Source organism: Chlamydotis macqueenii, chromosome 8, assembly GCF_036417535.1.
Source record: "Chlamydotis macqueenii isolate bChlMac1 chromosome 8, bChlMac1.mat, whole genome shotgun sequence".
NCBI lineage: Eukaryota > Metazoa > Chordata > Aves > Otidiformes > Otididae > Chlamydotis > Chlamydotis macqueenii.
Genome location: NC_141563.1, coordinates 5,616,955 through 5,643,297, shown reverse-complemented (window position 1 = coordinate 5,643,297; position 26,343 = coordinate 5,616,955). Strand labels below are relative to the sequence as shown.

The 26,343-nt window shown below is 42.9% G+C and overlaps 1 protein-coding gene across 3 annotated transcripts; it reads right to left on the bottom strand.

Annotated features, from left to right (window-relative positions):
- Positions 1-171: 171 nt before the first annotated feature.
- On the bottom strand, positions 172-26,343 carry EEIG2 (EEIG family member 2). Of its 3 annotated transcripts, none has more exons than XM_086753017.1 (12): positions 26,156-26,290; positions 25,495-25,639; positions 12,183-12,303; positions 11,524-11,553; positions 10,895-11,011; positions 9,627-9,673; positions 6,170-6,276; positions 5,374-5,469; positions 4,676-4,862; positions 4,457-4,584; positions 3,959-4,028; positions 172-2,820 (listed from the first exon to the last, which is right to left on the bottom strand). In XM_086753017.1, the coding sequence occupies exons 2-12, from the start codon at positions 25,524-25,526 to the stop codon at positions 2,778-2,780; spliced, it is 978 nt and encodes a 325-aa protein (XP_086609143.1). In that variant the 5' UTR covers positions 25,527-25,639; positions 26,156-26,290; the 3' UTR covers positions 172-2,777. The 3 variants fall into 3 exon arrangements, with proteins under 3 accessions (XP_086609143.1, XP_086609142.1, XP_086609141.1); XM_086753016.1 differs by having other exon boundaries at positions 26,112-26,236; XM_086753015.1 differs by lacking the exon at positions 25,495-25,639 and having other exon boundaries at positions 26,112-26,343.

The following is a 26,343-nucleotide window of genomic DNA, read 5'->3' as shown; positions in this document are numbered from 1 at the left end:
CGTTCCAGGACTTCAGAGCTCCCCCCAGCCCACGGCAGCAGAGGAAAAGCTTTCCCTGTACCACAGTAATGGTTGTGCCTCGGCATGCTACGTACGTATGTGCTACAGCGGACGCAAACTTTTGTTTAAGTTTGTCATTTTTGCATTTGAAGATAATTGGTTAGAAACCCGTTCCAAGCTCAAGACGTGAGTTTATTGGATGCCTGAGACATTAGCATCTAAATACAGTTAAAAAAAAACCCAAAACACACAAACCACCACCACAGCATGAACATCGCAAACAGTTTACTACATGAGAGTCTCCAGTATTCTTCTAACACGCTTTACAGATAAGAAAATACTAACTCTGAATATGAAGGTTATGTTCCACTTAAAATACGCACAATTAGAGAATCACTTCATAACGAGCTGTAACTCAGGACAATAAATTACTAGAATACAGTTAATTATTAAGACATTGATTTCTATGTAGACTTCCTTCCTATTTAAGAGATACGCTCAGGCAAGAAAATAATTGTTTTCTAGTAAATAAAATACCTCATCTATGGCATTTACCTGTGTTTTTTAACACAGAATACAAATCTGGGCCGTGGAAATCCCCTGAAGAATTACTTAAGTAGCAGTATGCTGCTTTTTAAAAGTGTTTTCTTCAAACTCTGCCTGTTTTTCCTAGTAAACTTAAGTGAGCTACTATCTAACTACTACTGGTTTTACCAGATTTGTCAGCAAGTGTAGCAGTGTTAAAGAGTACTGAAAGCAACCTAATTTATTCAAATTTCATGCATCTTTTGGCTTGCGGTAGGGTTTTTTTTTGTACGAGTTAGTTCTATAACAGGAAAGGAAACGATCACGCTCTGAGAGATAGTTGTACACTGGTAGTTATGTAGTTTCCATGTAGAATTCCTGTGGAGGACAGAAATGGATAATGCCACACTTCTATTAACAGCAGCTAAAATGTAATCTTCGTATTAATTCTTTCACCCATTAAAACACTTCAAAGAGATTATAATTAACAGCAGAAAATAAAAATATTTGAGTACCACAACTAAGAAATAGCTCATATTAGTCATATTCAATAACAGTACCCAAGCTTTAAAATCTGAAATTTCCTTTAATAACATAAATAAAAATTAATTTAATAACTCTATTATGGATTTATGGAAAACAAAGCCTGCTTTTCCTAATTTAAGCTATTAAATATAGCCTACTTATATTTCAATAAAAGGATATCGACATCACTCTGAGAATTTGAAGCATTCAGAGCTTTCCGAAATGGCCACATTATTTGTATTTTTATTTAATCCAAGCCTTACTGATAAACAATACAACTAATCATAACAAAACTAAGGTCATTTGCAGTTTACAATTAAATACAGCAGAGCCAAGCCTGAATTACAACTGTGTCACCTAACACATCCCTTTAAAAAAACCAAGCCAAAACAAAACGATTCTCTCATAAATCTCAATGAAAATTTTACGAGATCTTTCTTGCCTGTCAGGCAAATAACTACTTGTGCAAATGTAAATACAGTACACTGGTCTCAATGCAGTGACAGAGAGTGAAGGAAGACGTGGCCAACACATCTGCTGCACTGGAAGACTTTTCCAGAGTGCAGAGTACGTCTGCAATAAAGTGCTTCTCGTAGTAAGTGATAGTGATAATTAATAACACAGACGTTTACAGGATCACAGAAGGGTTTGGGTGGGAAGGGACCGGTAAAGCCCACCCAGTTCAACCCCCCCTGTCAGGAGCAGGGACATCTCCAACCGGATCAGGTTGCTCAGAGCCCCGGCCAGCCTGGATGGATTACCTAATTTTAAAGCTTAAGTTGCTTAGTAAACAGTTTAATCTGCCCGCACCTCCCCAGTCCCACAAGGCACATCCAAAACACAAGCGAAGCACTAACTGTGAAGGATTAAGCGACAATAAAAAGCTCTAAGTGGTAGTAAACTGCTGACCAGGTTTGTAAACAGTACCATCCCCTGGACTCTCCAGGTTCATGCAGTATTGAAGTGAGTTTCTGTGGGAGCAGCTTTCAAACTCCGAATTTAACAATCAAGCCAGCTGTCCCGACAACCCACTGCTGTGCCTTCGTATTCTGATGTGGAATCCCACTTCTCACTCGCGTGAAAACAGGTGTCATATCTGATGCGTTTAACCCCTAGACTTCATTTACAGTAAACACACCTGCTTACTGGCTAGTTTAGATCTATGTAGGTTTTTATTTTTAAAATACATTTGAAGTTCAGCTCTACTGTTCAAGCTGACAGTGAAGTTATGCTCAGTACTCCTGAGAGAAGGCTTTGGTTATGTTAAAACATAGCTGGGCTGTTTTGTGGAGGCCTTCATTTTGACTTGATAGTCTTACAGAAGCTCATTCCTTCTAAAATGGCAGGCAGGATCAAATTGAGTAATTTCTTCAGGTTCACTTAAGACCAACTTTTAGAAGCTTCTTTAGAAAAGAAGTTAGAAACAAAGTGCCTCCTCACAAGTGGTCTCCTGTAAATACCGAAATGGAACTCACTTCACCGTGTTTCACGCTACTTAAAAAGCAAGCAATTCCACGGACATCAGGAGAGCTTACAAAACAGTCCAAGCGCTCCCACAAGGTATACGTTGCCTTCATACCACAGAAGATGAAGCTCCATGAGCAAGAGGCATTCCGTTACTTTTCAAAAAAATACAACACTGAGTTCATTGTGGCTTTCACAACTCTTGCAACAGAGCAAACAAAACCAGCCGTGTCGACGCCAGAGTCTTCCTCCTGTTTGCCATTCTAGCGTTTTATCACCACCTGCTCATACGCTCCAGAGCCCGCTCTGAAAGGACGTTTGAAAGAAGTTAGTTCAGTTCCAAAATGGAAACTAAACAGCGAGTATCACGGATCAGCAAGTGTATTGTTTAAAAAACCCCAACCACTGCCCCCACCCCCCCAAAAAACCCAACCCAGCCCCCCACAACTGAACAGCTAGTAGCAGAACAGGTAGATGTGAAGGGTGCCTAACTGCCACGGCACTGGGTAACCTACAGCGTAACGCATTAAAACGTTCCGTGTTACACCGCAGTCAAAATGCAGAGTGACAAAGAATGTTACTGAAAAATAAGTTACTGTTGGACTCCTCTCTACTTCCTTAAACGTAACTTTCAGCATATTATGAGTTGCCTTTATACCTAATTCCAGGAGTACTTGCTGAAATTGCTGAATGCTATGCTAATTTTGTGAGATAAAGAAAAATCTTGAGAGAGTTACCCTGGACTGCAGAATCATGGTATTAGAGCATATTCTTACCTGCTTGTCATGTTTTCTCGTCTGAGAAAAACCTAATACATTTAGGTCAGGTCATACATCAGAGTATTTGAAGAGGGTTTAGAGAAGAAAAAAAAGTCTCCCTGGTTCTAAAACAACTACAAGAAGATAATGTGAGGCAGAGAATCAGAGGAGAGCGTTCAGGGCTACAAATAGCTGAAAGATGACAAGCCATTGAGACAGGAATAGCGCAGTGTACGGAGACAGAAGGAGTTGAGAGCAGAACTGCAGTGAAGACAATTAGGCTTGTTATCAGGGAGACAAAACAGTCTGATGCTGTAAAGGTGGGTGTGTAAAACACGTCAGACTTTCTTCCAGCTCCAGAGAGTAAGGTAATTAGCCTGTAGAGCTAAGATTTCAAACTGGCGCCTGTCTCCTGTGTCCATACTGAAACATGGCTCATATCTGAAAACTGTGGAGCAAAGATTCTTCAGAACCTCCGGAAAATATAATTCTTACGGCTGACACATCCGTTATTTTGGAACTAACCTATGTGTTCTGGTTTAAAACCGACGATCTAGTTCTTTTGGTGCCTTTAAAAGATACAGGATAGAAAGATACAGAGATCAAGAATGCATATACAGAATGAATGCGTGTAAGATGCATTTTTGTTTAGCGTGACCTATGGATTAGTTGTTCAGGCTACATACCTGTTAGGTAGATGATGGCTTCCAAAAGAAGTGCTTCCACCAGGGCCCACAAATAATCTTAAACCTTCTTCTAAAAACCAAGGGAATTAATGTATGTTAGCTTCCTTTAATGTTGCCCTAGCTAAAATTAAGTCATTTTAAATCTACTGGTTTTATAACTGATACTTTCAGATTGGCGTGGTTTTGTTTAGGCCCGGCCGAGTCCTCTGAACAAAGGGGAGCGACTTCTAGCAGTTTCCTACAGAAGCTGCCACCTTAGGCCCCCCCTCACTAAACAAAACCACGACACAGATGCAAATGTTTTAAGTCACAAAGAACTAAACTTCACACGGTATAGGCTGGAGGAACTACCTTCCTCGTGGATTTGTCCCTGCTTTATTCTTTTTCAGGCTTAAAGTAATTCTCTGGGAAAGGTACCCAAGTCACGCAAGGGTCTTTTCAACTTCTGGGAGACAGGACGAAACAATTTTCCCTCAGCTTCCTTATTTATCTCCATACCTTCTGCACTTGAGTCTAAACTGAAGTCTTGACTCTGGAGTATTTTTTCCACTATATCATCAGCATCAACTCTGGTAGCATCGACCCTCTTCAGCTGGGACTCCACAGAGTCTTGCTTTACAGGATGCCTGCAAAAATAAACATATTTAGAGCTCTCAGAAGTGATACAGTAAACGATGTTTTACTTCTGCTAGAGGAGGCTCTCGAAGTTCAGTGTACCTGCAGAGTTTTTCTGAGGGTGCATCTTTAACAGCTGCGTCGGTATCAGGGTCAGTTACTTTTGGCTCGGTCTCCTCACAGGGCTCTAGAATACTTCCAGTTCCCGTTGAGGTGCTGCCCACCGAGGTGCTTCTCCTGTGGCAGGGTTCGGACAGACTGGACGATCTGGAGTGCCATGTGCTATATCCTGTTGGGAAGTGCAGGAGAGCTAGGTTAGAGCTGTCCACAGCCAAGGTAATTAATTGTATTTTACCATCCTGAAAGTTGAATTTGCATTTTGTCTTATAAAGAGACCTCGAAAGCCTTACGAATGTATGTGCATACACCACCTCGGCTGTTTACTTTGGGTTTTGTGTTCTAGCACACGCTGCTTTCTTTTTCTTCTTTTTGTTCCAAATAACTCTGGCTTCCCAACATAATGACTTGGTGTCATTACTTCCCCTTCAGCGTTTAGGACTAAGTCTCCATTTGCGAGTTAGTTATTTTTACACGTGGAAGAGGTAAAAATCTCATTCAGATACGTTAATTGGAGGGAGCCAAGGGGAAAAAAAGCTCCCTCGCAGCTGAACAGATAATCCATGGTGCTTTTAAGAGGAAAAAAAATGTTACCATCCCCACAACTTCAAACCATTTTTAGACATATAAAGTATGACAGGAAATAAACCCCAAGAATGCGTAACAAAATGGTTAACAGCTACCGGACAGTTTTGACTGCTGACTGGCACGGCTGGATGTTCGGGAATGTCCACACGCACCGAGTTCATCGGGGACCGAGGCGCTCCTTGATGAGGAATCTGTAACGTGCAAGTCAGACACTGTTTCTAAAGCCAGCCTCGTTCCTGCTTTGCCTGTAAACTTGACTACACTCAAATACTGGATTTCCCAGAGGGACTTAACACTGGTTTTCTACAAACCTTTAGAAGACTCAGGTGCTGCAAAAATACCACGTATGTTAACGAATATGGGTTCCTTAAAAAAAAAACCCCACCATAATACCCAAAACCCACCAACTCCCCCCCGATTTCAACGTGTAATAAAGTGTTTTAATAATATTTTTTCTAATCGTCTAAATTTCAGAGTAACCGCTTCAATTTTAAACAACACTTAGAACTTTTACCCCTCAAAATTTATTTACTGTTATGCATATCCCTGTGATTCGTAAGTTGAAAATCAAGGGCCAAATTAAATGCTCGGTCAAAATACAACTCCAAATCAAGAAACGTGTCACATAGAGAATGGAATGTTTTCAGTGTTCAAAAGAAGGCAGGCTATCCTTCCAATTTTTGTTCTTTCTTTCCATTAAATAAACCGTTAACGAAAGTAGAGAGATTCCACTGATGTTATTTAAGAGAGTGTCTCAACAAATAACCAAAGAAGGTCCCTTTGTGGGCCAGCTGTCAGCTTCCGTTTCAGATTTGAAGTATGTTGTACATCTCCTTGAAGCTGTGAAGCCAGTTCTAAAAGAACTGAGAAATTAAGAGCATTATTTTATACCTGCTATGCCCAGATGTACTACTTTTAAGTTTTCTCCACCTTTCCTGTCTTCATGCAAAGATTCTGATTCTCCAGCGATGGCTATAGACGTTGCCGTGGAAGGAGGCCTGTAAGAAAAAGCTCGTTAAGATTTGCTGGACTTTTGCTGTAATCCCTCCAAATTGATCAGCACAGATTTTTCTGTTCGAGTTGGCATAATTCACACTGTGCTTCACGTTAATAGGCTTGTCACTTTTTACGGAAAACATACTGCCTAGCCCCCTGCTAAAAAGGAAGAAAAAAAAAAAACTTTGGCTATTGAGCAGAAACCATCTGCTCAGCCTTCAGTCCTTCAGGCTTCTGGGGATTCTTGGAAAGGCTTTTCCTTTTTTGATGACTGGTGGAGCGATGTGTGTTTATTTTGAAGTTCTTCATTATTTCTTTCAAGTGTATGAGTCACAGGATACGTGCTAACAGTATGTATAATTCGGTACTTCATGGCGTACCTGACAAGATGGTACGGTAAAAAATCCAACCAAACCAGCCAGCACAACGGCAGTTGTGCATATTTGTTGACATTTTTAGATTCAACATACTCAATAAATTAGTCACTGTCTTTATGTACGGTGACATATCCCCTCCTACGTTCCGTTTGAAAGTAGAGAGACAAAGAGGAAGAGAAAAAGCACTTCTGGAAGGGTAATGCTTGCGTGACTTAACTGCCTGACAAACCTTTGAAAGCAAGAACTCGGTGCTTTCAGGGATGTCACCCCGGATCAAACATCAAGCCGCCTAGGCTTCTTCATAAAATAAGTGGCTGATTCCAGACTGTGAAACTGTTTTAAGGTTGATTTTTCCTTCTGCAAAGAACATCTGGATTAGATAAATTTTTTGTTCTGTTTGTGTTGAAAGTTTACATTCCAGGAAATGGTTATATCATCCATTTGGAAGAGAATGCCAAGTCTGAATAATTTCAGTTAGAGATTTTTTCCTAGGGAGCCAGAAAACTAGTTAGGTACTAATTTCAACTACTTCAGTACCAGGCAGTAAAGAACAGAAATGCATTTTTAAATTAGTATACGAGACTAATGATGGGTTAGTTGCCTTTGAGCAATAGTTTATCGATACCAGTGATGTATTTGTTAATACATCTGACTCAAAGTGAATCAAGAGGTGCTAAATAACTAGGGATACAGAAAAGCTTTGCCCAATCAAACAGATTCAAATAATACCCTCTTGCTGCTTCGTCAGTAAGCACAAGATGAGATTTCAGTGTTCTGTTCTGATGGAAGGTTAGGAGAAAAGAGGAGAAAGGCGTTGAGGAGTTCCTGTGGCGAATCATCTGAGCTAGCCTGGAGCGGGCAACGTTCTCAGATCTCAGAAACACAAGCACACAGCCTCAGCAGTAACGCACAGAGTCCCTAGTTGCTACGGAAAACAGTTCTCAATTGGCCTGATAAAACCTACAGACCGTGAGGTTCTTCATAATTCCACCTCAGACTGAGTTAGGAGGCCACGCTGCTTTCCTCGGAGCTGCAGCCTCATTTCACCTTAAACACAATCTTTTTTACTTCACAAAGACTTCAGTGTGTATTTACTGCTAGGAATTAAGCCTGTATCAGATTATTATCCCTCTTCATTGGATTATTCAGAGGGACATCGATTGCCTACATTAATGGGATAAAAGAGGAGTTTAAATTCAGTTTATGAGCATTTTGAATAAAAAACCTGAGCCCTACTGAAGGAAAAGTGGTTTGGTGTAGCAGTTTGTAAGTGAGCGCTCTCTTTACAAAGGAAGATATCTTTGATTCAACATAAACTCTGAAAGTATCAATGGAGGTTGAGAACCTACACAAAATGTTGAGACTGACAGAGCAAGGGTGATGCTAGCAATTTTTTCCTGATTGTTTTCCTTAAGCTCATTTTCTTTTCTTTTCAGTTTATACATAATACTTGGAACTCTGCCTCAGATTCATTTCGAAAAGGCCAACATGAGAACAAGCACGTTGTCTCAGACCAAAGGTCTGTCCAGCCTCGCACCCCACTTCTGTCAGCGGCGAACAACAGATGCTAGGAGAACAGGGCACACGTAGCCACGTATCTTCGGAATATCCTGCCAGCATCTCCTCAGTGGCAGCTGAGGTATTTCTTGAGTCTCATAAGATGTTTTATACTTAATAGCCCTCAATAATTCTTTTATTCGGGGATTTGTCTGAAGTTTTTCTTGAGCTTTTAGAGCGTAGTAGCAAGGAGTTCCACAGGCCGGTTGCACATTGTGGGAAAAAAATACGTCCTTTCAGTAAAAAACAACTAAGTTGGATTAAACCTGATCTAGACAAAATTGCCATCTACTGTCATGTAGAATCAGAAAAGATTGACGCTGAACTGAAAAGCTCATACACTTTGGGCAACACAGTCTGCCAACATTCTCAATTATGGAAAAGCAGTGGCAATAAGAGTCTTGGCAAGCAGGGAGGAATTTTCCACGCTGCGTTCATGGAAGCAGATTCTATCTGTATCTCTAAGCCTGTCCTTAACGTGAATGGCGCCGAGGTTATTATCAAATATCTCCTGTAACACAGACGAGATGTGGGAGTTCTTCACTTGCTCCTGATCAGGATAACCTAGTCACGGCTAGCAAGACAGCGGTGTTCTCTGGAAACAGGAAGCTTGCCAGTTGCACTGTTCCCTTTAGTCACCTGCTAAGCTTGGGTCCCTCATCACAAAATGGCTTACTGGTCTAGAAAGAAGGCCACGGTTTCACCTTGCTCATGACTAGGTTTTCCCTAGCATGGGTGATTTTCCTGTCCTGTGGTTAGTTATGGAAGCTAATGTGCTCCAGCAAAATTACGTTTCCTTAACTGCAGATTAAGGAGAATGAGGCCAAAGGATCCTGAAAATACAGCGGTGTATTTTCGTAGCGACCTCCCACCTCAGACATTACTTCTTGCATCTTTTACTAAGTTGCATAATGTCTTTGCTAACTAATATCTGTAAGTGCTTTCTCTTGTACTAAGTTATATCACAATTCTGGGTTTTTTTTTTATGTGAATCTTTTAACATCATCTGAGACTTGTGAATAAAAGGTGTAAAAGCACATTTTCCAACCACTCGTATTAGTCAGATCGCCCCATACTACCTATATTTATATAAACTTGCTGCAGGAACAGTTTGCCTTAAGTGTTTTGTTTTGTTTTGGTTTTTTATTAGAGATGTACAGGCTAGTATTCTTTGCTTGAAAATATACTAACTATTTAACAGCAAGTGAAACTATGATACTTCTACTGCTATTTTTACCATGTTAGCCATTATTCACTGTTATTCAGCTACTATCCCATTTTTTGGTGCCTCCTCTCCCCTGTTTTTTTTAATATTGTTGCCAGCTTGGAGAGATTTATAAATGCAAATTAGAAGTGTAATTCTGAACATGCAGTGTATGACCAAAACACTATCCCACACTGATTTTTTACAAACTCACATTTTAAAGCATGGGTCTCCAGACATCAGCTGCATGTTGATCAAAACCTACACGTTAAGACAACAAAACCCACGGTAAGAAAAAGATGGAATTGGTCTGAGACACAGGAACACGTCACTAAGTTATGCTTGCCACCAATCTTACATTTAAGTAAAATAAAACGGCATCGTCACATACACAAACGAACACACTTATGCAAAATATACATCTTTTTTTTTTGGTACATATGCAAAAACCACAAAATAGCATTTAAGGTAACGGTTGCACATACAAGATTCTGCAACAGATAGAAAAAGCAAGAAGAATCTTAGAATCATTAACGGTCAAGATGGCTTCAAGGGAAAAGAGAGAGAGAGGAAATCTAAAATATTAATGAGCAAAGAGAGCATTGTTTGTACCAGCGGGTGCTGCAGTATGTTCTTTGCTGAGAGTGTTCAGCAAACAGCTCGCGTACAAGAACTGCTTGTGCTCGCATCAGAGAGAAAGGAAAACCACAAAAGGTAAATAATGCCCTAGGACAACGGTGCGCGGAGAAGGCTCGTTAGCTGGGTCAAAGCCATCAATTAAACGTTTCCTGGAAAAAGTCTGTGACTGTCTTAAAGACAGCAAAAAGTGCATGGTTAAACGGTGTACTCAATAGTAGGAGAAACTAATCCTACCGTCTTGGTGGGAAAAGAAATTTTTTAAAAGTTTACTTGTAACATTCTGCATGTAATTATTTTCAGGTAAGTGCAGCTTATTTGATTTCTGAAACTCCCTGGACTAATGGGAGACTGGCAGGGTGGGTTTCTTCTAACAGTGCTCACCAACTGTAACTGACTACAGTCAGATAGAAAGGGAAAGTTCCAGGAGTGCTGGCGGTGTTGAAGCTGGCTTATACATAAATAAGCCAATTAAGAGATTCACCCTTAGAAAAGCTGCACAGGAAGCTGTCCAGTCTTAAAGACACGATTGCTACATTTATATTAATCTACTAACTCTTTCATTGTGCTTCCTTATTCCACTTTTCCGTTCCTGTTACAACGGGAAAACCTTTTGAAAGCTTTTCTCCCACAGCCATCCCGCTCCATTTCAAAAAGCAGGACAAATTCTGGTTTTGACTGCATGGATTTGAATGATTCTTTCTAAACAATGCTGATGTTTTTACTTTAAATAATTTTCTTTCTAGAAAGAGGTTCAACAAATATGTTTTACATTCCATTAAGTGCTTAATAATACCACTTGTTCTCTGCTGTATTAGTACAGGTATGATAAAGGAAAGAAATTACTTTGAGAATGGAGTTATCCTGTCTTGTGTTTTTGGTATCGTAACCTTCCAATAAACAGCGACGAGTGGTGCTTCCCGATCCAGCAAACTCTGCTAGGTTTAGATCTGCAAATCCCAGCTGTTAAGAGAAAATGACAAAGTTTGTAGTAAGCATATTACTAAATGAAGGCACTTGCTACACGCACAGTACCGAGTGCCGCTCAGCAGCAGTTTCTCTCAAATACCAATAAGAGGATGCCCATTAAAGGCAGCGGCCCAACGCAAAAAGCAGAAAATCTTTCAGTGTCAAATTCTGCAGAGATCTGTTTTCAGTTAAAAATTAAATTCTCAAGAGAAAAGAGAACAAGGAGAGTTTTCTTTACTTTTAAAAGTAAACACATGCAGAAGGGTTTGCTTTTATCAACCCTTTCAACATACTAAACCGAAAGGAAAAACCCATTCTGGGGGTATAATATTGTTAGACACTTATTAAACACAGGGATCTAGAGTTACACCGCCACTGCGTCCACTGTAATGCACACAGCGCAGTCATCGGTATTAGAGTACTACTCTGGAATGACTTGAAAAGGGCATATAATGACAAGAAAGCAAAGCTCACTTGTAGGCAAAATTAGATACGTTTCAATTTACCTTTGCGTATGCCTTTCCTCCTTTTAACTCCTGGGGAAAAAAAAAAGAAAAAGACAAGCCATTACGCCATTAAAGATACCGACTGGGGTTTGTTGGTTGGTTGGTTTGATTTTTCGGAAAAGCAAATAGTAATCTTTGGTTTAAAACAGCTCAGCACACACTTGCTGGGCTGTAGGGGTGCCATTGAGAATTTAGTCGTAAAAATGTCCCCAGCGCAGGCCAGCAGCAGGCTGTCACCCTGCGGAGCGGAGAAGGGCGATGCCTGACGCTCAGCAGCACGTGGCTCTCCCAAAGCCTAGCCCCAAGGGCAGGGAGCGCCGCACGCGACATTCTGCTACCCAACACGCTGTAAGGCTGCTACGTTTCCTGCTGCTTGCCAGGAGTGTCTATCGGGGCTAACTTTGTAAAGAGCCACGAGCGATTCCTTGCTGTCCTGCTGGAATAAGTGTTCTTTTCCACAAGAACGTAAAAACCCATGAATTACTCAAACTGAGGTCATTAATAAGATTGCTATGAAACGTTGGCTGGAAGAGTACCTGACATGGCTGCAGCTAAATTCTGCTTTATGAAGTTTACCAGACATTTAAAAATTAAACCAAAAGGAGTGAAGAAAGAGCAGGGAAAGAGGAGAGGAGAGGAGGAAACAAAGAGCTGCTTACCTTCCGTACAGACACCCTGCAAATGCACGTATCCAGAACCCCTGTTGTGGCGCTGGCACTGATTTTACACATAAACAGGAACTTCTTCTTCCAGCGGACGCAGTTGGCCTGCACCACCTCCCTGCAAACACAGAACACGCTCGGTGTCAGTGGCACGTGCATTCAGGACCACAAAATGCAACAGGAGAGCTCAGGATACAAAGAGCGGAACCAGTGTTTGGGGAGTGGTCACTTCATGCAAAACCTGTTCCAAGGCCTGAATAATCGTCCTTCATTCTTCTCTTTGCGTAGCAGGACGAAGAACTGCTTCAAGCCTTGAACACAATATTACATCTACAGAAAAATTAATAGCCATGTGGGGATTTTTGCAATTCAATGAGACTGATGTCTCCAGTTTGGCTCAGGAGAGTGAAGTCTTCCCAAACATCGGCTCCCCAGCACTGTCTTCCAGCTGCTGAGCTTTGGAATGCGCTCAAGATACCACCTTTGACAAGCTGTTTGTCAACACAGAGAAAGGGAGCATGGTACAAGCACGGCGAGGGAAATCTGAGGCCTGGAAAACTGCAAAGGAGACGATGTGCAATAACCAGATGTGAAATAATGCACTTGGGGCAAACAGGAATTTCAGCTACATAGCGGGGAGCTTGCCATTTGAGAGCAAAATAAGATGACTGAAACCTGAACGGATTTGTTCAGGGCAGGAGGATCGCAACCTGACAATATGATGTGGCTGAAGAAAGACAAAATGTAGGATGCTTTCAGCTGTATTAATGCTCTTATATAAGGCTCAAACAGAACACATTGCTCCGTTCGGGTAACTCCGGTTCAGCAAGAACGGACTCCAAAATGTACAGGGAGGATAACTGGAAAAGTTCTGTATCTTAGAAGAAAAAATTACATATAATAAAAATACACTAAGTAATTCCAAGACTTTAGAGACCAAATGACTTTAAGTCAAACAAAAAGTGGTTAGGACCAAAGTAAGGCATAATCAAACACCCACTTTAAACTGCAGATTACAAGGTCTCCAACCACAGAGCAAGTTTCTAAAACAGCCTTCAAATCAGAGAAGTAAGAGTAAAAAAATCTTACTGTACTTAAAGAGAAGGTTGGCCAGTCTGTCAGTAGCAGGGGGCACAAGGAGCGGTGGCTCTGAAAGACCTGCCACAATGATCAAAAGCTCTTTTCTAGTCGCACATTTCTAAACTCAGAACTTGGAACTGTGGAGAAGCTGTGCTAATTTCTTCTACTGCTCTGATCGTTCGAGTACAGTCCTCACATATTAAAGCACTATTTGTTCTTTGCTTTCTCTTCCAGTTTTCTGATCCACGCACTTGTGTGTTTTATATTAACTTCCTACAGCAGCTTATTACTGACGAAGCAGCCTGACATCTCTAACAGAGGCAAAAGTCTATGGTTCCACGTAAGCTGGAGTCAGTTCATCACCCGTGGACAAATGACGAATCGCCAGGCTCACGCAAAAGCTCCGATGTGCTGTGCTGGCGGGGCTGCCGGCTGCAGCGCTCGCTGGCACCGGGACTCCCTAAGGTAGGAATAAACTAGCCCGCCTGCAATGAGTCAGTCTAACGACCGCAGCAGGCTAACGGATTCTGATGATACGGCACTGAGTCACGTTCAGGCACGTGACCTCAAAGGAACAGGCTCTCTACACCATCATCTTCCTTTTACCTGTTATGTTTTACATCGTAAACTTTCCTGTGCCTCAGGAAAAAAAAAATAATCCCAAACTGCCAGTATATGAGCTATTTAAATCCAAAATAGAACCAGAATTTTTTTAAAAAAGGCAAATTATAAATAATTACATCCTCTACTGGAAACAGGCTCAAGCAATAAGCCACCAAGTAAAACACAGCCTTAAAGAGATATTTGATAACTGCTAACATGTGTCACGCTTGGAAGGCCTAGGAGTGACTACCGTAGCACTTCTGTGATAGTTGCTCAACTCTCAGATACAGAAAATGGTCAACCAGACGTCCACTGCCAAGCAGAACACACTACCCAAGCGCCCGGGTATCTGGGCCGGCGTGTTTGCAGGTTTCATACGCCGCGCTTAAAGGTAACGCCGCTCCTGAGAACGCGCCGTTCTTCTGCACAACGCAGTGCTTCAGCCTGACGCAAAGTAACTTAGAAATGACATCTCCAGAATTTATTTTAAGTTGTTTTTTTTTTTCCCTCAGCAATATTTTGAGCTTATGCTAAAAATGAAATAAATAAAAGGCCCTCTTCTCTCAAAAACATCACCACACCAAAACCAGTCCGACCACAAGCAGGAAAAAAAAAAGAGAAAAACCTGTTTCATCAGCTGTCCAGCTGCAAATTTTTGCTTCAGCTAGAGAAGGGCTATTTCTGTCACGACCCGAAATCATTAAATTCACTGTGGTACTCTGATCTTTCTGCCCACAGTTCATCGGGACAGATGGAGAATGCTAGGAGCTCTCATGAAACAATACTGACGTCCTCTTGTGAGCACCAGAAGCAACAGGCCTCCACTGCCAACCGACGTGCGCGCGGCCTCCGCCCTGCTGGTAGTCACCCCAACTTTCAGGAGCTCGTTAGACGAAAAAGACTGAGCAGGAAGGTGAACTTCAATGCAGAAGGTTCGTGGAGATTTTCTTTCGTCACATTTTGGCACACTGGTAGCACTCCTCCCCAAAACACCCCAAAGGCACAGGCACAAAAATCCCAGAACCAGATTTTTTTTGTTGTTTCATCACAGAGTAAGCATCTCTGTTTTAACACACTATAATTAAATACACACTACTTTAAGAGGATAATTAAAAATGTTGTTGCCTAAACAAACTCATTGTTGTGGCCAGCTGTCTGTTTTACTGGACTTCAAAAATCACTGAAATTAAATGTTACCAGAAATACCATGGCCTTTCTGTACTTAAAGGGGGCTGATAGGAAAGACGGGGGCCTGTTGTGGCAGGACAGGGGGTGACGGTTTTAAACTAAAAGAGGGGAGATTCAGACTGGACATCAGGAAGAAATTTTTTACGCTGAGGGTGGTGGAGCAGTGTCCCAGGTTGCCCAGAGAGGCGGTGGATGCCCCATCCCTGGAAACATTCCAGGCCAGGTTGGCCGGGGCTCTGAGCAACCTGATCCGGTTGGAGATGTCCCTGCTCCTGGCAGGGGGGTTGGACTGGGTGGGCTTTGAAGGTCCCTTCCCACCCAAACCCTTCTGTGATATCCAATCATATAACAATTATCAATACTAAAATGCATGCAATTATACAAACCTTTTTTAAGTTTCAAAGAGGCAGAATTCTTATCAATCCTTTGACTCGACCTCCTCTAGTTCCAGATCAGGGCATATCAGCTATGGCCATGAACCCACAGGGACCCTGAATGTGCACACTACTGTGCATCCAATAATATCTGCCAAACAATTCCAGCCTCGAGCGTCCTTTGGAAAGCAGGAGCAATGCAGGTTTTGTGCTATTCATTATAAGGCTACCAAACAATGCTGCAGATCCCGAAGCGTTCACTGGTCACCCGTAAAGGTCAGAAAATCCCTTCTCACGGCATCCCCTCATCAACAAGGAGGACAGTTGTCATCACCCTTATCTCCCGGGACAGCGCCGGAGCTACCAATAACCAAATCACTCCTCCTCTTCATCCTTTTGTTAAGTTCTTGTAGTGGTTTTACATCTGTAACGTTTCTAGTTACTGAGTGATAATACTTTCTCCTACAAAAAATGTTTCTGTAAACTCATAAGGTCAAAATAACGTGCCAAAAATCTTTGCACATCTCAGTAGAAGGGTTCAGGTTATGCTTCTGCTTCTCAGAACAGCTTTCTGCCTCTGTAGCAAACTACAGCCACAGCAGTGCACACTGTGCAGGTACACAGGCTTCCAGCCATCACTGACATTACAGTACCAGACAGTTTAGTGAGCGTTAAACGTAGGATTTGCGCTTGCTTCTCAAGCAATAAACGTAAGTAATATCCGCTCGAGAAATAGAACTGCCCTTAAAACCTTTAAGGATTTTTAATCCAATACCAATACGACAGTATGTGTAGCATTGTTCAAAGTGAGGAAGATAGCACAAAAACACGAGGCTTCGGGAAGACTAGGCAAGTAATTTAATAAATTCAATAAATATTAAATAGGATGATCAGGTTTTTAAGTTCTCTTAGAAACAAGTAAGTAAAAGTTACAGTAGAAATGCCTCACTTGCAGATACCGATGCTTTAATTCTTGTAAAAATAAAATGAAGTTAAACCAGGAATACTCCTTCCTCCTCATAAAGATGGCAAAAAAGTATCACTAGTTTCTTTCACTAGCATATTGTTTTAAAAAACAAGGTATTTGAAACATTTGTACACAATCTGCAAAAAACCCCAACCAACTGCCCCACCCCCCACCAAACACTTCTTCTAACTCCATTATATAAAGAAAAAAATGACAAATTTTAATGAAGATTTTTTGTGTGTGTGAAGAAAAGCACCAGCAAGTTATTCCCCTCGTGCTGAAAAAACAAAACGTCAAATAATCAGAACGTTTAACTGTGAAGACTAATACCTAACTTTTGAAGATTGGGATTCAAGTGCAAGGTCTTTAGAAAATAAACAGTTGTATTGATTGGTTACTGTGGAAACGAGCCCAGATAACCTCGCAACTGCGCCTACGCGACCGGCCACGCTGGGGAAGGCTTTCCGCTATGAGTCAGCTTCCTACGAGCCTCCCAGTCGCTTTACCACACGCAGAGCAACACCAGTTGTTTGGTGAATCAAAACGTAGCTCAGTTACCACCACGCAGTCAAACGCGTACGAGGTTGTGGCGCTCTGGCGTAACTTCACAGACGCCGTCAGTAAGGCCTAGCCAAGAATAAATTGCATAGGCAGATACTTTAAGAAACAATACACTGATTCCAAAGTATAAGTTACCATCAGTTTAACAAATTAAGCGTTTTTTCTTTAGAGGGGTGATTTCACGTGCACTAAATTTCAAATGCAAGATTTCAGCTGCAGACAAGTTTTCTCCTGCATGTATTTCACGTACTGCACACACCTGCAGTTCAGAATGATGAATAAAAGTCTTGGTTTTTTCTCTTTGGATCCACAAAAATCAACAGGAAAACCAACACAAAAGAAAGAACAAATCTTAATCTAATCAACTCCTCATCCTAATTCGTTAACAAGCAATGATTTTTTTTTCTGAAAGGGTTTATGACCAGCAGATTGTTTGTTCACTTCCACATGGATACAAGAGATGAATAACGGCTTGTTTCAGCAAACAGCCACAAATGCAGAAATAAATCACTCTTAAGGACCTTCAGTGTCACGGGAAAAATCCTTCCTTGCCAAATGGAAAAGCTTTAGCAGCAGAGGCTTAGAAATAAAGAAGCCAAAACTCCTTGTGGACATTTACCAAAATACCGTGTTCCAGTAATTAGAAAATTGTTTATTCAAGTTTTTATCCGAATTATTCTAGATAGCCAATTATAACATTTAGCCATATGCGGATGACTATGTGGAAGGGATTGCTTTTAGTGCAATTAGTTTAGAATAACTGGTCAACAAAGAAAAAAAACAATTGGGAGCATGTGTTTTACAGTTTTAAAACGCCATCCAGTCTTTCTATCAGACTACTTTCGCACGAAACTACTTCTAGAAATACTTCAGGAATTAAGTGGGTCAGTATGCTGCCTGCTGTTAAGGAAAGGGGTGTTTGCGCAGACATCTTACAGCTTTGTACAGAACAGGAGTTTCCCCGCTACCAAATAGCTTTTTCACTCCCTGAGGTAAATGGGAATATTATTATTTTTTACAGCTGGTAATTTGATGGCAGGGTTGCTTTGGACTTCTAAGAATTATTGAGGCAAGGTTCTTAAAGTCCAGAGTCCAGTGAATGAAATGCCTTCAGAAGAGTCATCTCTGAGTGCAACTTTTCCCATAGTGCCTACATTTTGTTTGCTCCTTTCAGGGGAAAATATATCATGTTGCTGAGACAGTGCGAGACAGGTGAGGCTGCTGCAGCTCCACTCCCCAGATCCAAGCAGCAGCGAGGCTGAAGAAGCGTTCCCAGTAAGCGTTCACCCCGCTCCCCTCTCTGGCTGGACAGGACCCAGGTATATGGCTCCCAGGCCACAGCACCCACTCAACAGCCAGTCCGGCTCGGTCCCGCTCGCACCCTCGCACGCTGCACACAGCCGGTCCAGCCGCTGGCAGCACAGGCACGCAGGCCTGCGACTCCCGGTCCCACCCCAGGGGCTGGCACTTGGTTTCACTCCTTGGCCTCTCCCGTTGCTGGCGCCCACGGTCCCACACCCACGGCTGGCACTAAGTCCACTGGCCCAGGTCTCTCCTGTTGCTGGCACCGCAGACGCCCGGCCCACTGATGCACAGTGTTGACTCCAGCTGCTGGCACTCAGACCCTCCACCCCGTGCACACTGAACAGAGAGCCCTTCACCCAGGAAAGCGTTAGGAAGTTGTTTAATATAAAGATTCAGCAGGCTGCCCTGATCAGGAACAGGGCACGGCCAGACAAGCGCACCAATCGGCAAACTATTTTTACCTAACTGGCCCTTTTATCCCCTTACCTCTCTATCTCCCCAACACTTGCTCCTCCCCAAGTCACCTACATTCATCCCCTCCTCCACCTTCAGCTCCTCCCCTAGACATCCCATAATAAGCCTGTTCCCCTGCATCCCCTCTCTATGCAGCAACTCCCCTCAGTCCCAGAGGTCCTTCAGCGTTAGCTCCACGCCACGGTTTCCAGCCTGGACAGCGGGGCTGCCTCCTGGCACAGGGCGTCCCCTTCTCCGAGTCCCCACCTGCCTCTGTGTCCCTGGGCTCGTGGAGCTGGGCTGATGGCCCCTGTGACGGGCCTGGGAGCAGCTGGGGCAGCTCCCCCACGCTCCCCTGCCTTCGTTTCCCGCGCTCGTTTGCGCGTGTGCATACGAACGTTCATCAACCAACCTAACAGCTTACCGTCATCAACCCCTGGCTGAATAAACTTCATACAGTTAGCTCTGTCCTGACACAAACACAGTGTTCTGCGGACTGCAGTGACACAGTTATTTTTAATGCAGGAAATAGTCTTTTCAAATGGGAGCCATATCCCCTTCATATATATAATACATATACACTTCAAAGTTCTCATTTATAGCAGGAAACGCATCATGGTTTGGCATGCAAGAGAAGAATACCCTCTGGCACCCCTCTTACCCAAAATCTACTTCCATTTCAAATCTGTGCAGTCTCAGCCGCGGGAAAGATAGAGGTACCCGTGCAGCAGGCTCCAAGGGTGTTAAGATCCTCAGAAGAAAATTACTCTTACTACACAGAAATGTGGTCTTACTGGTTGGTTTAGATCCACACAGCTGAAGTGTCAAACAAGATGTCTTTTAATATTTCTACTCTTCACACAAAGTAAGGTATAAACAAGATCACCCAAAGAGATCCTCCACTCTCAAATTAATCTAAAATCCTTACTGCTAAGTTGATAATGGAAGTAAAGCCAAGCACAAACAGACCAACACGCAATGGACACAGGCATTTTAAAGCAAATGAGAAGACATCTGGCACCACATCAGTGCCAATTTTATCAAATGGACTCTGTGCATCTAATACCCATCACCTGCTACACCTCACATACATGCTGCCCTTGCATGTACCAATTCCAACCTCATCATCTTTAACGAGCACTGAGCCACAAAGGAGCAAAAATTCAATATACCTTTTCAAATACCAAGCTATACTTTAAATTGTTAAGTTGTCTGATAACTAGAACACTAAATTCAGTCTTCATACGGAAGGATGCATCTCTTTGAAGTTAGAGCTCAGAGCATGATCTCCAAAGTATGCACTGTAGTAACAAACTTACGCGAAGCTTCGATTTATTTCTTATGTTCAGGAAGAAATACAGTTTACTTTTCCTTCAATATTCTGTTTCCTCCATGCCTGAGTCATCTAAGAGGATACATTCCCTCCAACAAAAACCATTTTTTTCCTAAGCGTTGCAAAAAACCCCAACAAAACCAGTCATTTACAAACAGAGCTTCAATATTTCACAAGTTTCAGCACGAAGCAAACCAGCAAACAGCTGGCTCTGCAGGAAGAGCTCCACTTTTTTACGGTGCACGACTCTCCAGTTAGTTTGTTCTTAGTACACGCAAAACTTCAGCAGAGCAATCATTTGCTATTCCACATTTTCACTCCTATTAAAGAGGTTAAGTCTTTAACGAGCAACATTTCATGTCAAGTATTTCTTATAACATCTGTATAAACCGATGGAAAGAGAGCTGCTGTGGAATACTCTTACTTACAAAAAAACCTGCTGGTTACAGGCAAATGCAGAGACCCAGAAGGGAATTAGCACCGTGAAGGGCAAATGGCATTAGCCAGCAGTGCAAAGGAAGTGATTGTTCCCCTCTGCTGAACATCGGTGAGGCTGTATCTGCAGCACTGCGTCCGTTGCTGGGGCTCTCTTGGCAGAAGACACTGATAGACCAAAGCAAGCCCCAGGGGGTGCGAGATGGGGGTCTGGAGTCAGGGATCAGGAGGATGAAGCACCTGATGCAGGAGAAGTTGGGAACATGGCATTTTTGCAATCTGCAGCAGACATGAAGAAAGATCTAACTGCTATCTTCAGCCTTTTCTACTGAGTTTGAGAGAAGATGGAGCCACTTATTTCTTACCGGGGAGGTGGAGAAAGGAAAAGAGGCAACAACAAGAAAAAAATCCAATAAAATAAGGGATAAAAGTGCTGAAGCAGAGGGCCAGGTTGTCTACAAAGGCTGGAATCTCTGTTCTTACAGGCTTTCTAAAGCTGACAGGACAAAGCTCTGAGCCTCCTGATCTAATCAAAGTTAGTCGTGCTTTGAGCAGGAAGCTGGACTACGTGATCTCTAGCACTGCCCTCCACCCTAAATTATTCTGTGGACAGAAATAGTCCTTAAAATAGGAAGGCAATCAGGTGCTATGGTGCTTGCAGATGGCAAGTTTATGACAGCAAAATACTGTGCTCCATCTCCTCTGCTGGAGCCAGAGGGGAAAAAAAAAAGACAACAAAAAAAACCCCTCAAAAAACCCAAAGCCAACAACATCACCAGCTCTTTTAAACCAAAGCGCCTATTCTCCTGCACTTTCCAGACACACTGAGCATAAAAGCTTTTCCTCCCACTCCCTGCTCTTTAAGAGATGCCTGTCACGCGTCTCTTTTCAGGAACTTTTTCCTGAAAAGCTAGCTGTTGCTGTATCTCTTACCAGTACTTACAATGACAGACGTCTCACAAGGAGCCCTCTCCGTATCTGCAATAACCAGTGACACCCCAGGCAGCCTGTACAAACGTTTTTGCATCTCTTCTCACCCAAAGATGATGCTCTTCAGATCTGATTTTATTTTCTTTACTCTTTTGATTCATTCTTTGATTTTCCTCCAATCTATTTCAGAGATTTGATTTCTTCATCCCTTTGATTGTTATTCTCCCACCGTCATACATGAACTCCCATTAATATTTCAGCCTTTTCTTCCCCTTCAGCCCTGTCCAGAACATCCACACCAATCCTTGTACATCACATTGCCTTGCACATTCTCTAAATCTGTTGACTAAACCCATTTCTCTGTAACTATTAATGAAAGGCTGAAGAGGTACAAAGAAACTACATTTTAAAAAAAGGTACAGAACTTCCCCTTCCTACCTCTTCTCTACAGAGAGAGAAAAGCCAAGGAAACTGCGCAGCCAACAGTCTCTTCACAACTGAGACAACACCAAGTCAATATTTAGGAATGTGAAAAGAGTAACTTTATCCCACCACCAATGTGCCTCACAACACTTGAAAACTTATTTTGTTTCAGTTTATCCAACTGCAAATCCAGCTGCAGCTGAAAAGCTATGAGGTGGATGCCCCATCCCTGGAAACATTCCAGGCCAGGTTGGCCGGGGCTCTGAGCAACCTGATCTGGTTGGAGATGTCCCTGCTCCTTGCAGGGGGGTTGGACTGGGTGGGCTTTAACAGTCCCTTCCCACCCAAACCATTCCGTGATTCTGTGATTATCCATTACCAACTCTGAAGACTGTCAGCAGGATTCATCCATTATGCAGGAGGATGAGTTATCGGGACAGTATTGCCATGCGACAGGTATGTTTTTCTAACAAGTACTTTTGTTTAAAAGCAGAATGCTGGTTAAGCTGTGTTACTATCAGGAGAAATTCTCCCTTTCAAATGCAATAGCAGCAACAGGGAAAGCAGTGTTTAAAAGGCAATTTGAAGAGTCCGGTGAGGCAGAAAGTGTACTTGCTGGAGTCACAAAAACCAGATGTAGTTTTAGGCAGTCACGAAGGAGGTAGCCCAGCATCACTGGAAGAAGTACTTTTTATCTGGAAGATAAGAAATCAATTGCTACAGAGGACAACTACGTACTCTAGCCTGTATTTATGAGAAATAAGAATATATTCATGCAAGTAGTTCATGATCTCTGAGACAGCCTCTCCAGAGTGAGGAGTTTGTGGTACATTAAAAAAGCTTCCCTGGAATCTGTGAGAGAATAAGATGTTTTGATGAAAAAGTTACAGTTCTCAGCCTCCCCTAATCTCTGTCTGTCACACAGATACCAATCGTAATCAGCTTCTTGTTTTTGAATGTTTTGTAAAACAATGAAGAGAGACACATCAGCAATCGAAACTGTCAGAAATCAGGTCTCAAAAGCAGGCGGATATGACCAAACTGAAGACTGCAGTCGTAAGAACACACCAAGCAAGCCCTTTCCTGGAGCGGGGTGCAGGTGGAAATCAAGCTAAAAATGTAACTACCAGCCTAAATCTATACAGTACAGTGTTGAAAATACAGCCTCAAGGAATAAGAGCCTTTACTGTCCAAAACTTCTTTGCTTTCCTTGTATCCCATCTGTCCTTTTGCTGCTGCTCGAGCAACAACGCAGCCTATGAAGAGTTATCTGCTCCAGGGGCCCATCAATTATTTCTCCAGCCTATTAAAGCGAGGGCAGCTGCAGACAGCCTATGCTTTCAATATATTTATGTCTGCCTTAGACTAGCCTTGAATAAATACGCTTAGTATTTAGTCAAGTCTATACCTTAGAATAGTATTTTTCTGTTCAAAATATTCCTAGGTGTAATTTCTGCCCTGGAACAATCTCATGCCCTTTCACAGTGGCGCAGACGTTACGTGCACAATATTTTAATGTCAGATAGCGTATAGATAAATAATATCCTGGGAACTACACTAGCATCCTGTGCTAGTGTATCCCATTTCAAAGAAAGATATCAATTATCCTTGGCCCAGGGAAAGACAGAAATGTAGAAAGACACCTTTCCACAGAGGGAGCCAGGCTTAAGCTAGAACGTTTTCTAAATGAAGGTGAGGTTTGTTAACATAACTTTGCATACATGCACAGTCTATTTGCTGAAAATCCACTCTTTGTTATAAAATCTAAAAATACAATTGTTAAGGAAAAAATATTTTTACGCTGAGCGTGATGGAGCAGTGTCCCAGGTTGCCCAGAGAGGCGGTGGATGCCCCATCCCTGGAAACATTCCAGGCCAGGTTGGCCGGGGCTATGAGCAACCTGATCTGGTTGGAGATGTCCCTGCTCCTGGCAGGGGGGTTGGACTGGGTGGCCTGGAAAGGGCCCTTCCCACCCAAACCATTCTGTGATCGGTTTTCATTACAACTCAGTACATATAGGCCTTTATTCCAATGCTGGCAACTTGTGTTTTTAAGATATTTCTTTCTCAATGTGTAAGCTTTGGAAAGAAAACGCTAATAATGTTAGGCTGCTTTATAGCTTGTTGATATGACTGGTTTGTTTTTTTTTTTTTCTTAAGGCAGGAGGGTATTGGTTTGTATCAGTACCAACTCGAGAACTTAATTCTTAACTTCTCCCCCTCCAAAAAAAACCTTATAGTTTACTAGACCTCAGTCAGCAACAAAAATAAAAGCTATTAAGAAGATATGTCAGTTTTTACCCATGTGCTATGAACATATTTGAAATGAGTTTGCATATTGCTTTCTGGATCACAATGGAGTTCTTCAGACTTCTTCTGTAACACTACAAAGACTACTGCTTTAAGGATACAACTGCCAGCTACTCTGAAACTAATAAATGCATGCAACCAGAAGATGATGGCCATCAAAAGAAGTTTGGAACTGACAAGTTTTGAAATGCTGCCACTCTGATGGTGACTTAATTTCTTCCTTATTTATTCAGACCTTTGCTGAATCACCACTGAAAATCCATCTGTTAGTTCTTAAGCCAAGAGCAAAGGCACTCCCTAAGCTGGCGTCAGAGGAATTCTTTACCTTCCTACCAGCACACCTCAACACCTCTCAGTCCAGCAGGAATGGGCCAGTTACACTCACAGGGACTTCGATATGCCAGCATATGTTTCACTGCTGTTCTTACTTTTCAGCTGTAACCCCAGAAAAAGAAAACAGAAGAATTTCAAAGCTTCTTTGACCCCAACACAATACTTCAACACACTTCTACATTGTCACACTTCCACTGACACTTCCTACACACACATGCTACCTCCTATCACGGATATTTTACTCTAATACACTGTTCACATTCATTATGCGTGTACACTTGCAAGCTTTTAATTTTAGCATCATACACAGGCAAGGCAAAAAAAGGCCAAGATCACAGTAGTGTATCAAAACCACCAGCTCAGCTGAAATCAGCTCTTTAAAGTAAGAGATACTGTCCAGAAGATGTATGTCAGCCTGTGACAATGACTTCAAGGCAGTACGGGCTGCGTTAGGCACATTAGTGCCCAAAATCGTGATTATCATCATCATCTACTACTCACGAAGAAGCCACTCACATGAAAAACGCTGGGGGGAAAAAAAAAAAAAAAAGACATGCAATGAAAACAGAACATTGCATGAGTTGAAGACACTCCAAGCATACAGAAGAAAAATAAATCTTCAATTATAGTTGCTAGTATAACAGAATGGTTAAATAAGGAGGTTTTAGGCCAAAGGTCTATTTTTATGCTCTTTATTCCCCTTGATTAATTCTATTTACAGAATCAAAAGCAGGTAATTTAGCTAGCTCTGCAGGAGTAGTATTTTAATAAGAAAATACGTGGATATCCATAGATTTGTTACCGATTTCTGTCTGCTCCCAGAATTCTATGAGCTATTTTCCAGTAAATCCTCTTTGTAACGATATTAGAGTAATAGAATAACCCATCCAGCATGAAGGAGTGTAATGGGAGGGCGGCCGTCTCCTCCCCAGACCCGAAGCCACAGCACACCGTTCCTACTGACAAAGTTCTGCCTGGTACCTGGCAAAAATTAACCCGCTCACACTCCGCTTACCCATTGCTACTAGCAGATCGGGAAGCCACCATCGCAGCAGACGATGAAGCACCAAAGGAGAAAGAGAAAAAGAGACGAGACACCTGTCTACTGCTGCACTGGCACTGCAGAATTGAGCATGAATTAAGTCAGGAATGTATATGACCTGAAAATGTAGAGGAAGTTAGAGGGGGCTTTTCCATGAAGCTGTTTATAGGGGTTTTTTTTGTTTATTTTATGGGGATTTTTTCCCTCTCCATGCAAGTATCCACAGAACGAAAGATAGTGAGCCGGGGTCCAACAGGATAAAACACCCAGATCGCACAGCTCGCACTCGCAGGGGCCAGCTCTCACTCCGGAGCTGGTGCCGAGAAATTCCCTCCCGTCCCCTCCCTCGCCCGCCCGGTCGGCGGGGTTTGCAGCTCCCGGCGTGAGGGCACAAGCCACCGCTTTCCCCTCGCGGATCCCTTCCCCCGGTTCCCGCCGCGGCGTTCCCGCTCCCCGGGCGCTGCCAGCTCCGTCCCGCGGCCGCAGAGGCCGGTGAGCGGGACGGGGGAGAGGCCCGCCGCCCGGCCGCGCCGCAGGGGCCCCCGCGGCCCCGTCCCGTCCCGTTCCGTCCCGAGTGGGGAGGCACCTACCGGGAGGACTCCCCGCTGAAGCTGCCCCCGTGCAGCAGCCGCACCTTGCAGAAGAGAATGCCGTTGACGAAAGGCACGGAGGAGAGCTCGTCCAGCTCCAGCTCCACGCGGAACTTGAACTTCTTCTTCCTCATCGCCATGATGAAGGCGGCGGGCCGGGGGCTCCCCCACGCCCCGCCGGGCCTCTCCGCGCCCATGCCCGCACGGCCTCCGGGCCGCTCCCCCGCTCGGC

What these genes read in the sequence shown, in the direction of transcription:
- EEIG2 (XM_086753015.1), bottom strand. Translation starts at nt 26,308, where the DNA reads ATGGGCGCGGAGAGGCCCGGCGGGGCGTGGGGGAGCCCCCGGCCCGCC. An exon ending in AGGATAACTCCATTCTCAAA is followed by an intron (nt 9,674 to 10,894) that starts GTAATTTCTTTC and finishes CTTAACGTGTAG; the next exon opens with GTTTTGATCAACATGCAGCT. An exon ending in TTTAGACTCAAGTGCAGAAG is followed by an intron (nt 4,029 to 4,456) that starts GTATGGAGATAA and finishes CTTGGTTTTTAG; the next exon opens with AAGAAGGTTTAAGATTATTT.